The following is an 18,799-nucleotide window of genomic DNA, read 5'->3' as shown; positions in this document are numbered from 1 at the left end:
GGCCCCTCTTGAGTTACTTGATATGAACTGTTTGATCTGAGCCCGTTCTAAATTAAAAAGCAATCTGAAAATGTCAAGAACTGTCCAGGATAAAACAATGGTCATTCTATATACAGAGCCCCTATGGAACCCGGAGTTATTAATAGAACCCATAAGGTCTCCATCTACTACCTTCATATCCCAATGGAAATCTCATGGAAGGAGTTAGCAGCAATCTTCAGTTTTATCAGCTTCACACCAAACTATTCACATCCAGGACAGTTTTTCTATATTTGGTGTATTTCATTTTTTTCATTAGGTGGCTGTCATTTTAAGGTTTTCAGCTCCGATGTGCTGGTCAGTGATGTGATACTGATACTATTGATTTAAGCCATTACTGCCTCCAAGCTTCCCCCTATAATGAGGAGATGGATAAAGCCTGAGATAAAATGTATTGTGCAGCTGTTTTTAGGAGTTTTGTTCTTGTATTTGTAGCAGTAACATATATTGGCAAGGTTGAACTCAGGCCTTAATGAAAGACCTACCAGCTAACATTGATGTAATGTTGCAAAATTACGGGCACATTTTTTCTTCTTCTTGACATCTCTGTAAACTGCTCCAGATGTTGAAGATGAGGTGTGATCAGCAAAGACAGAGAGGAACTGGCTGGACAGCAGTTACAGTGGATCATAACACTCTCAGGAACTCTTTATTTTTTTACGAGACAAAGATAAGGACTTGGGTTTACAGAGGAGAGCCTTTCTGGTTTTGGCTCAGCCTGGTGCTTTTTTTGGTTTTTTTTTTTCTTCTTTTTTTTTTTGTTTTCCCCCGGTGGATTCTGAGGTTGATCACTGAAATTGATTGATTTGGGGAGGTGCCTCTGAGACTTGTTGGTTTGGCTTATGGTCCAGCTAGGCCTTTCTTCTGTTAGATTCCTTCCAAACTATTTTTAGGGCTTTACACCACCAGACCTCATTGCTCCTAAATAATGGGTAATGCATGTGAATTAGGGAACCCCTTTTTGAAGACTCCTTAAAAACCCCAAGTTGTTATTCCGTTGCAAAATCTACCACCTACAAGACAAAGGATTTCTACTTTGGCTTCTGAAGCAGAAATCTATATATGTGATGCATAACTTTTTATTATCAAACAATCAGTTACACACTGGTCTAATCTTGTGACCTTGTTGTGGAGTTATACTGTGGATGCTACTGCTTAAATGTGGTTTTGCAACCCAGGTGTTGAATCCACAATCCACTAAATGGGGAAACCTGGGATGTATGACTGTTAGCAGCTTCTGTGTTAAGATTGTTGTAGTGGTTTATTGTAGTAATGCTTTACTTTCTGGTTAAAATTGAGATATGTACAGTAATTCTTGCTGACAGAGTGTGAACATGTTCTAAAGTGGCAATACAAAACATACACTACTGGTCAAAAGTTTTAGAACACCCCAATTTTTCCAGTTTTTATTTTTAGAAATTCATGCAGTTCAATGTCTTATTGTACTCTGAAATGAAAGAATAGAACAAATTAACAATTTAAGTTAAAAAAGAAATGGAATCAATTTATAAACCAAAATGTATTCTACATTTTTGACTCCTCAAAGTAGCCCCCTTTGGCAGATATAACAGCTGAACACACTCGTGGCATTCTTTCTACAATGGAAATCAAATATTCTTCAGAAAGTTCTTCCCAACTCTGTTGCAGAAGTTCCCATAAATGTGTGCCACTTGGAGGTTGCTTTGCTTTCCCTTTTCTGTCCAGTTCATCCCAAACCAGCTCAATTGGGTTTAAGTCTGGTGACTGTGCTGGACACTCCATGTTTTTAAGCTTACCATCTTGTTCTTTTTTCCTAAGGTAGTTCTGACATAGCTTGGACTTATGTTTTGGGTCATTATCTTGCTGTAGGATGAACCCCTGACCAACTAGGCGCATACCAGAGGGTACTGCATGGCGCTGCAAAATGCTGTGGTAGCTATTTGGTTCAGGGTACCTTTCACTCTGTACAAATCACCGACCCTGGATCCAGAAAAACAGCCCCAGACCATCACGCTTCCTCCTCCATATTTGACAGTTGATGTCACACACTGAGGAACCATCCTTTCGCCGATGAACCGAAGATTTCAAATTTTGATTAATCAGTCCGTAACACCTTCTTCCAGTCTTCAGTAGTCCATTGGCAGTGTTTCTTGGCCCAGGCAAGCCAGTTTTTCTTATTCTGACGTCTTAGCAATGGCTTTCTTGCTGCAACTCGACCTATCAAACATGCAGCTCCAAGTCTTCTCTTTACAGTTGAAACAGAGACTTGCTTATTACGACCACTATGAAGCTGTGCTTGAAGCTGTTGTCCTGTGAACCGCCTATCACGCAAGCTGTTGACTCTCAGAAACTTATGATTCTGATTCTGTTGTGGCTTTGGGTCTGCCAGACCTCTTCCTGTCAGTTTCCCCCAGTTTCGTAGTGCCTTTTGATGGTGAAGAATACTGTACTCACTGACACTTGGACTTTCTTTGCAATTTCTCTGTAGGAAAGACCAACATTCTTAAGTGTTATGATGGTCTGTCTCTCTTCCATTGTTAATTGCCTTTTTCCCAACATTTTTATGGCAACACACTACTTTCTGCAGTACAATACTGTTCAAATAATGCTCACGAGGGTATGATACCACAGTGTGTTCCAACAATACTTTTATACGAACAGAGGGGGTTGTAAGTAATCCAGACAAGTGTGAACACCTGTGGGAATTGGTGGCACCAACTTTCAAAGCTTGATCAACCTCCATTGCTGCAGAACAGCTTTACGTTGTTAACCCATTTCTTGTTCCCTGAAAAGGCCTTTTTGTAAAATTCTGAAACGTACATTATTTTTCAGTTTTGGGTAACCTTACTTTTATTTATTTTTTTTTTTACCTCAGGCAGTTCACCACTTAACTTTGTACCATTTCAAGCTATTCATTGGACTTGAACTGCTGACATTTCAATAAAAAACTAGACAAATTGGGGTGTTCTAAAACGTTTGACCGGTAGTGTATATTCTTCAAAAATGTCATTGTATAATCTAGTAAAACATTAAACATGCAATCAAATTTACCTTTACTGACAGCCTCCATAGTATACAGTCTTCTCTGACAGAATGAGACCCTGAGATCTTTTTTGGCCTGTACAACTCTTCTTTCACAAGTCAGAAAACACAAATGAAAAACTTGAACGAGTAAAAGAAAACAGCCTGTGGAAGTTTGCAATCAGAAAGCACAAACTGGATAATCTCTGTCCCAATACCATCCGGAAATCTTACCTTTGATTCTCCGGCTCGCAGGGAGCAAATGGCTTACAGAGATTGCACTATAAATCCTTCTGATCATCAGCTCAGCGGGGCCTCGTCTTCAGGACTAAGGAGACAGAGGGTGCAGACATGGAGCTTTGGAGAATCTTTTACTTGGATAGCAGTAACAAAACCCATCTCTGACTGTAAATAATAAAAAGATGGAGTAATGTTGGCACACTGTGGATTCCTCAGGCAGGTTGGAAGCAAGAGCAAGTGTTCTGATGAGAGACAAAAAAACTAGAGAGACAGAAGTATATTGAACATCAGTTGTTGCTTGGAAGTGGTTATGAAATGATTTTTGTGTGTAGGACCCTGTATATGTTTGTATGATGTCATAAAAATGGCAGCATTTCAATGGCTATGAAGATGAAACCTCCACATTGTTTATAGTTTATCAGGCCTTCATTTAAACTTATCCTAAAATCCTGCATCCATTGTTTGTTTTATGACCCATCAACAAATATGCCCTCTAACAATTGTCGCTTGTATTGCTATACGGATTGTGTGTGCATAAACTTAATAAACTGGCAACAAATCCATCTATGTATTATATTGGCAAGATTGGGAGATATTTCAGATGAGACCATAGATGAAAGTGCCCACTGTCTTTGCCAACCCAGTGGTGACAGGACTGTTAAATCTAAGGAAGGCTTTGATGTTGTAATTATTCTGAAATTTCCTGGTCAGTAAGTCTGTGTTTAATGCTGAAATAAAAAGAAGTTAACATCGTAATCATGCAGTGTGTCTACAAGCCAAATAAATGTTTTCCAATATAATTCTAGGACATAAAACAATCCTTTAATTAGGGTTGCACAATATTGACAAAATGTGATATTGATTATAAATATTGCGATATTGATATTAATTTTGATATTTTTAAACCGTAAAATTACAAAAGTTATGGGAAAACGCATCAAAATAGATTCACAACAATATAGTGCACAGTGAGACTTACGTAGCTGGACCACAGGTCGGTTGTGGATGATAAATATTCAATCTTTCCGACTGCTTCCAAACTGCCTGCACCGCCTTTAAACTCTGTAAAGTTGCGGGATAGGTACCTGTGAGAAATAGACGCGGGATGGGATTTGGTACCGTCTTGAAGCCTTTTTTTATCCACCGTGTGGATGGGCATCATATCTTTGGCCAAATAGTACGTTATAGCATTGGTGATTTCGATATGTCTCTTCAAGTTCTTGTCGTACTTTGTGCCACTAGCAAAAGCACTCGCTAGTGAGGCTTGTTTAGCTAGCTGGCGTATTAACTGCAACAGTGTTTTTTTGGGATAGTATCATGCACTCATCGTAAAGTGGCTTGTGGTTTTTAGATGCAAAAATAGTTTGTTGTATTGCCTCTTGCACGGTTTACCACCATTCAACACGTTTTGCATAGTGCATTAGCTTGTGAAACATCTGTTGGCTTAAAGCCAAAGTATTTCCAAGCTACCAAGGAGGCATTACTTTTGGCCATTAGTTTCCTGTTCAATCTCCGTTATTTCGTCTCCTCCCTGAGCAAACATTTATTTTCTTTCTTTTGATCCACTGACTCCCTCGCTCTCTCGTTAAGTCTTTTCTTTCGCTTCTCTGATTCTTTCCATTTTTTTTGTCTATCTATTTCTTCACTTACACTGTCACTCTGTCAAAATATGCACACACGTCATGTGGTACGCTCCAAAGGGTTTGTCACGTAGTGGACCTGTGCGCTGACATGCACTAACATGTGCAAGTGGCACGGTAACTGGCCAATGAAACATGATCACTATAGCGGTTCAAGCGGGCTCTAAATCAAACCCAACTAAGCCACACAGCCAACGGACGGGACGCAGCGCTCCACAAAATAAACTAAATATCGCATACTTATTGCGACTCGTTATAATATTGCGCAACAGGATATCGCGATAACGATATTGAGTCAATATATCATACACCCCTACGTGTAATTCACTATGCTGCACTTTTCTGTCCCCTCATTCAAGTTTTCAACCCATTGCACTGGTCTCTGTTTGGTATTCCAAACTGATTTTAAAGCATCTACAGAAGCCAATGCACAAGTGTGTCATTCCAGCAGAAGGCCTTCCACCCAGCCACCATTGCTGTGAGTCACCCAACGCTACACAACCCACAGCGTTACACTGCTTTGCCTTTGAGGTTTGGTCGAGTTTTGGGTTCCTAGTGGGATGAGGTTACTTTAGCTCCTCAGACACAGGAAAGCTGTTGGGGGCAAAATTAAACCCAATGGCTTCCTGCATCCAGTGAGTCAAGTGGTGATCAATACACTCTGGGCAGGATGCTGCCGCTTCACAATTTAATCCCTGCTCTCAGGCCATCCGGACTACAGCAATCCCTCAATGGAGCTTATTACTTGCTGGGTGCTCCAGGTGATATTGCCATCTGGGAAACGATTACTTTGCAGTTAAGTCTAATGTTTGCTTTATTAGTGCTTTCTTCGGACAGAAATTCTGGGAAGATATTGTATCGCAATTAGGAACACCACATTCTTTTCACAGTCTTAAATCTAAACAGACACTATAGGAAGAGATTGCACTACATTAGGGAACAGGTTTATTTTGCTTTTAATATTCTTGTGTTGTGTGTGAGTGTGACACAACAGGCTTTCATTTCATTTGGTCTTTTGGGTGCTGCCATATGCCACCGGGTTTGTAATTGTTGTAATTGCTCTAACCACATTCATAGAGATGCGTATTTTCTTTCACTTTTGGTGAGACAGAAATTAACAAAAAGGAGTAACACAGTAACTGAGTGCCTCTGTATGTAATTTCTCAGTGGAGAAAGGTAGGCTTGTATGACTCCATGTTACACAAACTGTGGGTGGTCTGTGTTTCATGTCTCAGGGTGAGTGTGTGCTCCATTTAGCAGACCCTCACCCCTTTTGACCTATGAATAATTTCATTCTTATTATAGAAATGATGACGCCATGTAAGGCAGGACATCGTAACCAGGAAAATCATGCATGCCTAGTCAGTAGCAAGCTATTTTGTAAAGCTTAAATCTTTTTTTTCCAATACTAAATTTAATTCTACCTATAGATCTAGATTCTGTCCATAACACATTTTATATGTAACACTTAATGATACCTGAACTGATCTTGTACAGAAGTAGCTCCGCCTCTCTATTTTTGTGTTGGTATATGAGTTAGATTCCATTTGCCCCAAGTGGGCAACATGACCAACGTGATAATAATTCACATGATATAATTGATTTGTATGTGCTCCTAATCTTTGATACAATCTTTTTGACAGTTATAATTTCCAGTTGACAACGGAACAGAAAGTAGAGAAATTGGATTGCTGTTTAGTTGCAGTTGGTGTTTCAAAGTTGTCCCCTCCTCTCTGGCTCAAAGAGGAGGTGTCTGTGTTGGTCAAACAGATGCAGCACAAACTCACAGCGATGTGAATGGGCTGCACACTGTAATTGGCTGGGGGTTACACACCCACGTGGCACCCATAGACTATGGGTGACACCCAGAAACAGCAAAATTAGAAGAAATTAAGAAAATATAGGCAGAGGGCAGGGTCTTTGTAGATACAGACACCGCCACACACTTCTAGTAGGTCAATTGATGATTGAGAGGAATTACTTCTGTATGCGTCTATACATTGTTTTATAGGAAAATGCAGCTTGGTAAAAAGTTTAACCTTTTAAATCTTACTGTTAACCTTTTTAGAGTGGTAAAACAGGACTGCACTGGCTATTGGCCAGGGCCAGGCCTCTTGTTTCATTGGGTTGTTATCAAAATTTGAGTTAAGAACTGAAACGTATCTTTTTTTCATTACACTGACGAAGACAATAAGAGACCTGAAATCCATGGACAAGGGCTGGATTACGGCTCCAAGACGTTTAAGTATTAAATAAAAAATTAAAAAAATTCTAGAGTAAGGTTGACAGTTTTCCATCTCTCAAGTAAGCTGAATGTTGACAGTACCTCAGTCACTTTGGATCCCAGTGTATAAAAGCTATGCAAACATAAGGCCTGCTGCGTTCCGCTTGCATGCTCAAACCCCCTGCAATATGGCTTTGGCAATGGATGGAAAGTACTCTCCTATTTCTCTCTGTTTTTCTATCTTGCTGGTTTCAGAACATTGATACTCTTCAAGAACACTTATGCCTCTACATTTCGGGCCTTCCAGCTGCACCTCACATGTGCAATTAAGTTGTCAGAGTAGCCTCAGCCACTGCTTGCGCTGTTCTTGGAGGCTGGTGCTTACATCGTTTAAGGGGTGCTTATGTCTTGTAAAATGTGCTTAATATTGTGTATGAAATAATAGGTAAAGCTCAGAACAGGGATGGTTCAGTTTTTCGACAGATGAATGGCAGTTTATGTTAAAATCCGGTCCTGAGTTTTTAGCAACTCATTCAAATAAAAAGAAGATATAAATATCTTTCTGGGATACTCCTTTTCTTTTACCATTTCTAAAGATTGTTAGTTTATTTCATATCATATGTAGGAAAGTAACTGGTTTGCTTGAGTACGTAAACTACATAACATATAACTGAGGCCTGGTTATTATTTGGATTAGAAATTAACAGGTAAGATTAAAGTGTTTGGGAATTCCCCCATGTTTTGTAGTAGACTCGAGGTGTGTGTGTGTGTGTGTGTGTGTGTGTGTGTGTGTGTGTGTGTGTGTGTGTGTGTGTGTGTGTGTGTGTGTGTGTGTGTGTGTGTGTGTGTGTGTGTGTGTGTGTGTGTGTGTGTGTGTGTGTGTGTGTGTGTGTGTGTGTGTGTGTGTGTGTGTGTGTGTGTCAGGGGTCTGTGTAGAGTGTTTTATTGTAGCTAATACATTGCAGTTACTAGCAGTAGGGGATAGCTGTGCCAGCATAAGCAGCATGCCTCACATGCTCAGCCTGGGCTTGTGGTTAGCTGATGGAGACATCTGAAGGACCAGAGCCTCTCAGATCTAAATCAGGAACAATTTCTCCCTCTTTCCCATTATCTTTCTGTGTCTGCTAGCACCTCCCCCCCTCCCCCCCACACACACACACACACTTTCCTGTTGTCTCACTCCTATTTTTCTTCTATTCTGGCTTGACTTTTTGTTCTCTAAGTGATGTTTCCCTCACTCTTTGTTCTTTTTCATTCTCTTTCTCTGTCCTTTTCCTTTTTATGTTTTCTCATTTTCACCAGTGAGAAAACAGTTAGGTGTGTCTGGTGCAATAATACTAAAAGTGCAGGTCACCAGCAGGAACATGTTATGTTAACATCAAGCATTCACTGGGCAGAATTTCAATGTGCAACAATGAAAGTGAAATGACACAGCAGTGATCTAGACTGTTGAGCCTGGTTCGAAATTCCATCACGGCACCTATATCAGAGCTAGCCTGTCTGAATTTCTTGTTGTTGGCTTTTAATAAAGTCTTGGAATTATAGTAACTATGATTTTAAAAAATGTTGTTTGAACAACAATTGTGGAGAACAAACGATTCTAGCGAGGATGAAAGAGCACTGACCTCGGCGCTCCGTCTGCTTTAAAATGTCTTACTGCTGACCTGCTTGCAAAATAGCTATATTTTGTAACAAAGAAACCAATTCCATGCATCATGCAGGCTTTAAGATTTACTAGATTAATGGAGAATTATGCATTTAACTGGAGCAAAAATAACTACTGTACCGTAAACACAAGATTGGTTTCTGGTGGTATTACTCAAGGTTTAACTAAAGAAAATGTCTTGGGGTTTAAACCAATACTACAGAATGTAATGGCTCCATAGTAGAGCTGAAATTCACTTAAACTGGTCACATATAGTAATGGACAATAATGGCACTGATTGGTCCATGATACTGAGATGCCGTAGGATGGGTCTTTGTCAAAACTTCCGTACAGCGTTAAAGAGGTTTGAGAAGGGTACTATAGCACTTTACAGTTAAGGTGGTTTTACTGTGTACAGTGTGCAGATCTTTTACTGTCCCTTACTTAAAGACCTGTACAGCCAATTGTATCCTCTCAGGTGAAGATAATGAAAACTGCTGTCTGAAGATGTCAATATAAAATGCTTTGTATTAGAGCTGGGCAATATATCAATATTATATCGATATCGTGATATGAGACTAGATAACGTTTTAGATTTTGAAGAATCGTAATATCGTTACATGGTAAGTTTAGTCTTTTCCTGGTTTCAAAGGCTGCATTATAGTAAAGTGATGTCATTTTCTGAACTTACCAGACTGTTGTAGCTGTTCTATTATTTGCCTTTAACCACTTAGTTATTGTATCCACATTATGATGGTTATTTATCTAAGTGTGAAGATATTTTGTGAATTTTTTTTAATTTGGATTTTCTCCATATTGCCCAGCCCTACTTTGAAGTCAGACGTCCTTCTGTTGCTGCCTCTGGGTCTAGTCCATAACTGGGATCCCTGTTTGTCTTTGTTGTTATTCTGGGCATGTTGGAGGCAGATATTAAACATAGCCAGTTTGACTTGGGTACAGTGGAGGCACTCTTGGCAGAGGCCTTGAGCATGACATCACCACTGCTGTCGTTGTGATTCCTCCCGCTTTAGAGTGAAATAGTTTTGTAATTGTGCATTCTCCTTTTGGCGTTTGAGTCTTTTCCATGTTCCTGCTCCCCTCTTTTTAATGAACATATTATATTTTTGGACTTCTGAAAGAAAGATGGCCTATACTTAACCATATATATATATGTGTATATATATATACCAACATATTTCTGGTATTACAGATCTTGTACACAGCCTTTTGAAATGATTCTAAAGAAATCCCACAAGTCTGTCTATTCTCTGTTGTGGTTGCAGTCCTTTATATAGGTATGAAGGTTTTGAAAAACACAAATTACAAATAATTAATTTGACTATAAAGAAAATAACATGAGTTTCAAGTTAACCAGGATGGGATACATAATTTGATGGACGGTCTTCCCCTTCATATGAAGTCAAGGATATTTTGTTTATCTGACGGTTAATATGCAGTAAGTGCTTAATAATTGCGGTGTGTGGTTTCACAAAAGAAAACTGACTTGAAAAAGACTTTTATATGAGAATAACGATAGCTTTACTTTTGACATTTAAAAAGCAGCACATTCATTTTAGCTGCATAACGGTACTTCAAATCAGCCATCTTTGCTGATCTTTAGTTGCATTTGACCATGCACTGCTGGATTTTTTTAAATTTTTTTAATTTATAGAAACGCTACATTTCATATTCCAAAATCATATGAAAGTAGCCTTTTCTTTGGGTTGAATACTTTGTAAGCTGAGCTTTTTCAGAAACTACTACGTTACACTTCCTCAGTTACACTGATCTTACACTGACTCTCTTATTTGATCAGAAAAAAGCAAGGCTAAGGAATACATCAGTTCAGTTGAAGTACTGAAGCACATTGTCTACATTTCAGGACTGTAATATTTCATTAGTGCAGTATATGCGGTGAAAAATGGGGATTTTCTTTGCCAGTAGTGGATTTAATTGAAGAGAGGAGAAAAGGGAGAGAGAGAGAGAGAGAGAGAGAGAGACCACATTTTTGTAATGAGCTGTTTTCATTGAGATAATTATTCAGAATGTCACACGATGTGATATTCATCTGGGCTCATTTCGGGCTCTAATCCCTCCAATCTGCCATGGATTCCAGCTGCACGGCTCTGCTGTGTTTTTCAAGCGTGGGTCTTTATATCTAGGCCGTGTGGTACTGTGCACATGTATTTGTGTGGTGTTGTCTGCAAGTAGTTGTTTTAGTGTACATTCGTAGTGTGGTTGTATGTGTTAGTTTTTGTATACAAATTGCAGAGCATAATAGTAATATTAAGAACTTTTGCTCATTTAGTCTTTTGAACGTGATGGCGAGTGTGTGAAATTCTGTCCTTACAGTTTTGGCTGGCCGCAGCCTTCTCTAGTCTACCTCATTTTGAGGAGAAAATGAAACCGCTGTCTTTAATCATTGTGTAATGGCTTTCTGCATTTGTTACAGTTTCATTAAAAACCCATTAGCAGCTAATTTTTAGTTGAGCTGATGGATGGGTTTGAAGCCAAGGGACGTTAAAGAAAAGGTAATTTGAGTCAACTGCGATGAGCTCTGTTCTCTTCAGTTTACATTCCAGTGGAGTCGTCATCAATGGCTGCATACCATTTGACATTACTGGAACCATCCCAAACTGTGACTGTATGTTTGAAAACAGTAAGCCACTTTTCACAGCTCATTCCTTTTGGTGCCAGCTGGAAACCATTCTTATGAGAACCAGGGTCATCACTGTTAAACAAGCTTCAGACTAGCTGGTTATAGTTGGGATGAGAAGTTCTAGAATAAGCAGAAGGATGAAGAAGGTGAGAAACTAGAAGCTGCTGTATAAAAAGGACATAGATTGTTGATAAGGGAGAGGGAAATAGTATGATTAGTAGGAAGGAATAAGGACAGGTGAAGGAACAAAAGAAGTAAGAGCGAGATGATATGAGAAGGAGAGAGGACATCACGTAGCGCTGAGTACAGAGGCAGCGCTTCAAGAGCAGACCAGTGTGTTCTCTGCTGAATGTGGGGTGTCTGTATCACATCAGCAGTGTTTGTTTACAGTATTGTTCTGGAAAAACAATCAGAGATCCATCACATCCACAGTGTCTCCCACAGAGAGGTTTTCTATTATTTCGATTATTATCTGGCAAAATGTCTTCTGTGAGTGTTTTTGTAGAAGAAGGGAGGTCTGATTGCTGGATCCTCCCTAGGGCTTGGTGCTCTGTGGGCCCTGACATGGGGGACAGGGCCTCTACTCGTCAGACCCAGTGAGTGTGTCTGTGTTTGTGTGTGTATATGAGTGATTTGGAGGAGAAGGGGGGCCTGTCTGAGATAAGGAGCTATTGGGTTTCCTTCATTTATTTTCTCACTCCATAGGCGTTCGCCCTCCACTGCCTGGCCTCCAATCTCCAGGCCTGCTGCTTTGATGTCAGCATGAGTTCGCCAGCAACCTGCAGAGGAAAAACAACAATAACAAAGAGTGTGTTTATCCAGCAATGGTCTTCTGTATGCACCCATTAATCTGGTGAAACTGTGTGAAATTGACCAGTTTTAAAAATGTTTGGCTTTCAAAGATCAGGGAGTTGCAGGCATGCAGGGTAGTCAACTGCTAATCCCTGCCAACAATTTATTTTTCTTGTGTGTTCAACTGAAATTGAAAAATTGCTTTGTAATTTGTGGAGGAAAAAAAGAAAATGTCATATTTAATTTTTATAAGAATTGTGCATTGGGCAATAAAAACAAACTGTGGCAATTTTGTTTTGTTTTAGGCCGACATATGTCAAAATGAATGCCTAAAATGACAGGAAATTGCAGGAAGACCATTATTCTGCCCCCACACACACACACAATTTACACTAAGTAATGTATATATTATTTCCAGGAGGCTAAAATTATTTTATTTAAGTGTATGTTAAACTTTCATTTGAAACTGTTTAAACAGATGCCTGGAAAACATTAAAATAAAATTCAATTGGGAAAATTCAGTTATAATGATTAGGTGTCATCATATCGTGCTGTTCAAATTTCTGCTTGCTGTGGCCAGAAATGGTGTACTTACAAAAACAAATAGCATTTTTTTTCATAGTAAGCTTTACTTATTCACATCACAATTTACATATAAATTACATTGCCAATGGCAGTTTAGATTTGACTGGTTTCTGGTATCTGAGAGTTATAGCTCGTTTGTTTGTACTAGGTCAACTGTGACAGTATCTGCAGAGGTGCTGTTTTTAATAGTTGGAGGTGGTGGCAGGGTTCAGCTAATGTGTTGAGCAGCTCAGATGAAAGTCAACCCTCCAGACAGGCTCTACACACTGCCTCCTGGTCCCTGACTGAGCCAGACGTCTGCATGGGGACAGAGGTCAGGCCTGGCCTTCCTGTGCCCTAACCCTCCATGGGTGCCCACTTACCCTCTGAGTAGGGGGTCCCCCTTGCCTGTCGCTCACGCTGCCATGACCTGCTCCTTTTTTCTGTGCCTCCGTTCTGGTCCCATTGTCTCCAAGTCTCTCTCACTCTTGCTGTCTCTTTACTACTCTTGGTCTTACAGTGTCTCAGTTTCTCTCAGTCTGTTATTTTTTCCACTTATCTCTTTGTCTCTCGTATCTCTTTTCCTTTTTTGCTACCGTCATCTTTGGTCAACAGCTGAGTTGACATGCCTGCAGGGGAAGCAACTCCCCCTTTTTCCTGGTCCTTCTGTCTTTCCCTCCTTCTCTATCCCTCCATCCCTCCCTCCTTGTCCTGTGCCCTGCCGTGGCATTGGAGGGATCAGTTTACCCGGCAGCAGCTGAGGCAGGCTTCATTTGTCCCAGGGCTTCCCTCTGAAAAGGCATTTTTCGCCTCTGGAGAATTGAGCGCTTAATTGCGCTACTTCCAAATTTGGCAGTCTTGTTCTTTAGTGGCAGTTTGAGTTGTTGAACTCAATGTACTCTTGGCCTGCAGGGCTAGGCACTCCTTTAGGTATAGATATGAGAGTCTACAGGGGAGGGGGACTGTTTATAATTCTAAAGTAGTGTATTGTGATGTAAACTAAAAACCTCAACATGTGAGCATGTCTCATTATAAACTTCATCTACCTCATCTTAAAAAACAGCCTTTTTTCTTTTTTATTGTAATTTCTACTTTAAATATTGCAGATGCAACGTTTGAAGTGATGACAAGTTAACAAATGAAGTGTGAATAATGAGCAACAAAATTGACATCGTATTATTTGCCAATCTTTATTCTTTGGAACCTTGATGAAGTATTTATTATTCTTCCCCTTATGTTTACCAATTCCCACCACTCACTGATGGGGAAAAAACTGCTTGCATAGTGCAGCTCTACCGCAAAGGCCCTTACTGAAGTAAAGTGTAAATATTTCTGCCAGAGCCTCTCTCGTCTCTTTTGGCAATTGCATGTTTACGTTACCGCACTGGGGGATACTTGCTTCTCTGTCTGTGTCCACAACTCAAATTATGCAAAGTATGTTTAAAACCTAATCTTCATTACTCAACCACACAGAGGGAAAAGGGGTTCATTGTCATTAAATAGTGTTAGAACCAGGGAATGTGTGTTAATTGTGTGGGGTACGTGTATATACAGTATGCACAGCATGTGACTTGCATGAAACGTGTGGCTGTGGGTTTTCATTTGCTCATTTGAGTATGTGTGAATGAAGTGTGTGCGCATGGAGTAGCCAAATATATTTGGTATTGACACCTTCAGTGTTTACATTTGTCAGGATAAGGGGTGGCTCCTGGGACACTCCGCCACGCTGATTACCGTTTCAATGCTAAACACATGTGATCGGCCCATTTTCTTTGTCCAGATTGCCTGACTCGCTTACCGTCCAGGTTGACTGTGAGAAGGTTACAGTGCAACAGTAACCCCTAATTAATGCCATACTGGGGGTTAACTCCATCAACTCGCCACCTTTTTTCCTGATGTTTTCCATTTTTTAGAATTGGTCTAATAATGTATTTGGTTATTTTTCTTTCTTCCTTCCATCCTTCTGTTGCAGGCGTTTGTCCACTGTGAATATGAGGTATTTGTTCAATCATACATAGTAGTTGTAGAGGAGTAGAACTTTAGCTATAGTAGTCATAGTATGTCTTTTGTGCTATGATATTGATGTAATAGGGTGTGCTCCCCTATTCTCCAAATTGATAATTTATGGCTGAAGAGGTGCTGGCTGTATTCTAAATTTGACAAATATTTCACCCCGACGTGCAAAACCGATTTGACACATTTTAATCCCATAACCTCTGATAATGAACTGTTTATTCAAAAGCTGTGAACATGCAAGTCCCTCTTAAAACTTGGAAACAAGACCGCAAGCCTCCGCTAAAACTTGGAAACACAATGACCAAGACCCTCTGGAGAAGGGGACAATCTGCTTGTAGAAATTTTACAAGTCCACAAAGTCAGTCTCTTTATTGTTAATGGAGCTTCTCCAGAGTTTGTTACTTGATGACATCAGATTCGAGAGCCTTGGTTTTCTGCTTTAAGCTTTAGGAGAATGTTTGATCATATTGCTTTATAGGATAATGCTCTTTTTGTGCGTTTGTGAATTTACTAAGCTTAATTATATCTATCCCAGCAGTAGATCTAGTAAAAGTCCTTGTCTGCCAATCCTGTTTTGTCCTCATGTCCCTATTGTTTTAATTGCACCTCATGTCTTAGCCATAGGGGCCGGAGGCACTATACAAGCTGAACCAATAAATAACCCCCTCATCCTGAATCTTGGCTCATTTTGTTTATCTTCAGGCTCATCTCTGAAGGGGATGTCCATTTCATCGTCATTTCTACACACATATAAACACACACACAGATCTTGTACATTCCTGGGCTTAACAGGCCGATGGTCTCTTGAGTGCAGATGACATGTCCTGTTGTGGAGGGAGAGACCTTCACCCTCATCCAAGGACCAGAGTTTATTTGTAGAGCCCATGGAGATGGTTGTTAAATGGGGATGGAAGGGAGGTTAGGGGGAAGGTTTGGTGTGAAGGGAGGCTTAAAAATGTAGAGTAGATGCTCCCCCTAATCACTCCTATGTTCATTGTGCACACAGCCATGCAGGAGAAAAGATAATAATTTTTACATGCACACCAATAATTGGATTACCCTCAATAACCAGATAAAGGTAAAAGATTAGACTGGTAACCTTGTTCCCCATAACTAGAGTTTACATGATTGGTTTGGTAATCAATCTTGCTCATGTGTGGGGAGAGTCCTGCTTGCCAAAAACTAAAGCTCCACGGGGTAATAGACAGAAAATTAAGGATTCAACTGGTGTCCTGGCAGTGGTGAATGGAAATGGCATCTTAACACATGGACTGTTCTTTGTATCTTTAGGTTGAACCTAAAGAAAACCATCTCCCACCAAAGCGTCACCCCATTTAGTATTAACTTGACTCTCTGACCTCTGTGATGCATGTGCAGAAAAAGTACACTAGACTAAGCTATTTACATACAATCATGCCTATACTACTACTGTACACTAGTAAAATAAAGTATTACTTAAGAAAATATCTATACATGAAAATAACTATCGGAGCAAATCTAAATGCACCGGTTCTGTAGAGCTCTGTGTAGAACCCTGTATTTACTTTACTACCTATCCTAACAGGCGTTCTTGTTTGTTTTTTCATCAGGATGACCACGAGAGCGGCTCTAGCTCCACCAGTCGCAGTGTCTCGGACAGCTCCAAGGCCTTGGCCAAGCCACGCCGCTTCCAGCAGGCTGCCCCCAGCGACCCAGACCTGCCCCCAGGTGAGTGATGGCTCTGGGGCCAGTGAGGCTATTCCAAATCCCTGCTCAGACAATGACCACCAAGGCAGGATCGCCCTCTGTGGGGGAGGATGGGACCACAGAGTGAGGCTGAGATTAGGACCTTTTACAATACGGAGAAATCTTGTTTTTTTTTCTTTTCTACAATAACTAAAAATATATAAAGCGACCAAATAATTGGATTTAAATCCACTGGCTTGTTGTAGCCCAATACCTGCAGAGGTCGGTGTCCGATTCAAATCTAGGCAATACCTGTTTACACTGTGAGAAATGTTCTTTTTGAGATGAGCTGTGTAGCTCTGCATTTTTAACCAGTGTAAATCAGCCAGAGGGAGTGTGGGGGATGTGTCTGTGATAAATCACACAGTGATGGCTCTTATCAACAAGGCCACTTGACCACATGCCTCCTACAGGGCCATGGATTCCATGCCTGCCTGCCTCCACCACTTTACTGCACCTCACAAGGAATGGCCTTGTTTGATTGGGGCTGGATTATGGCCTTTCATAAATGTATGACTTTTTTAATGATTTTTTTTTTTACCAATTTGTAACTGGCTTTTAGAAAGAGAAAAATAAAATACCCAGACGTTTTTCTTTATATTTATGCTGGCACAGAAAATATGAATTATTTCTACATAGGTAAATAAATATGTAAATAGGTAGAAAAGTAGGAAATAAAAATGAATAGCTATACCATTCCTCTTTTGTCATCTCAAGGTCTCCCTGTCTTTTCCATTAATTTTTTTAAATAATCTGTAGATTAAGTTTTTTTTTTTTTTTTTGTAAGGAAACCTTTATACAGTCTAGAAACGGTACCTTTGTTGGATTCACATGAATATGCCCTTAGAATTTCTTTCAGCACCGGATCTTTCTAATCTATTGGGTATTTTTGTTTACATTTATCAAAGTAATTAAGTAATTGCAAATACCTGCAAAAATAGAAATCCTGTTGATCTAAAGAAAGCTCTTTTAAAGTTTGGAAGCCCTTTAGTTGCCCTTTGTTTGTAAGTGATTAGGATGTTGGGATGCCTTTTTCTATCCATGTTTTAAATCGAAGATCTAGTTGATTGGGTTTAAAGTCAGAGTCATGTGCACTCCATCTAATTATCCATAATTTATCCAATAATGTATATTCTTAGTCTTAATTGTGTTCCAAACTTTGAGTTGGAACTTTAGCCATGGATTTTTCAATTTGTATAATTTGTACATGTACTTAGAAGTGCAATAGGATGCACAACCTCAGTAATCTTATTGAAATACTCAACACACAACCTTCTGAGACACAACATTGTGGGGAAAAAAATAGAACCAAGAGTTCTAGGGGCAGGGAAAAAGTTTCCAGAGAAAACTGCAAAGGTGAGAAAGAAGGTGGTAAAGGGGAGACTAAAATGTGAAGACAAGATATGGCTTTTAGAGAGAAAAAAAGAAGAGAAGGAGAGGAGAGAGAAGGGAGTCTTAAGCTTTGAGAGCTAGGTCACAGTCTAACACCCATCCGAAAGGCTCACTCTCAGAGCCCTAGGATGCATGAATGTATGAACCTACACTCCTGGCTGGTTGTATCTGGGGAGGATCAATTTCCAGGCCTGATGTTATGAGATAATATCTCTCCCCAGCTGTTAAAGCAGGGTGTCTCACACCCCAGCATCTCCCTTAGGGCCTGCCTCCAACAGATCCCCCAGGTGTGTGTGTCTGTGTTTTTTAGTGTATCTGTGTTCATTTGTGGGCACACCCCACACTGTAGTGAACCTCGTTTCAAACCATTACAGGCTGTAGAGACAACTCTGAGGTCAAAGGTTGCAGCACCTCAATAACAGCGAGGAAGCAGATGGATGCTGTAATCCCAGCCTTCCTAATTATAAGGTAGAGGTTAAAAGTTAGTTGAGGTCAAACTAACCTGCTATGACTCAGACAGAGGATGTTTTCATAAGAATAAGATACAAAACAAACCTGTCATCTTTAATGTAGTTAAAGAAGTGAAAAATGGGGACACAGCATTTCATGGCAGTGCACTTATGCAATTTTATAGACATTCATTAGTTTAGTGAGTTATTGTAGACTTGTTATAGGGCACTGGTATAGATTCAGATGTTATGCTGAGTAGAATTTCCATTTCTGCTATTTCGCTAAGAAAAAATATCTATATTCTGCATGGCCTTGTAATGTTCATTATATTATGTACTTTAAATATACCTAAATGCACGCCGCTATACCCACTGTCTTACAGCAGGGATCTTCAACAGGGGGTCCGGGACAAA

General features: G+C 40.0%; 1 protein-coding gene across 4 annotated transcripts in view; it reads left to right on the top strand.

Annotated features, from left to right (window-relative positions):
- The window catches only part of LOC120562122 (vacuolar protein sorting-associated protein 13B), a 380,029-nt gene that overhangs the window by 7,160 nt on the left and 354,070 nt on the right, over positions 1–18,799 (top strand). For 2 of the 4 annotated variants that reach the window (XM_039805630.1, XM_039805632.1), the window contains exons 4-5: positions 14,776–14,799; positions 16,409–16,526. In XM_039805630.1, coding sequence (XP_039661564.1) covers positions 14,776–14,799; positions 16,409–16,526 — 142 coding nt within the window. The remainder of the gene's footprint in view (positions 1–14,775; positions 14,800–16,408; positions 16,527–18,799) is intronic. The other 2 variants (XM_039805631.1, XM_039805634.1) reach the window with 1 other exon arrangement.

Source organism: Perca fluviatilis, chromosome 7 (assembly GCF_010015445.1).
Source record: "Perca fluviatilis chromosome 7, GENO_Pfluv_1.0, whole genome shotgun sequence".
NCBI lineage: Eukaryota > Metazoa > Chordata > Actinopteri > Perciformes > Percidae > Perca > Perca fluviatilis.
This window is presented reverse-complemented; position numbering and strand designations above follow the sequence as displayed.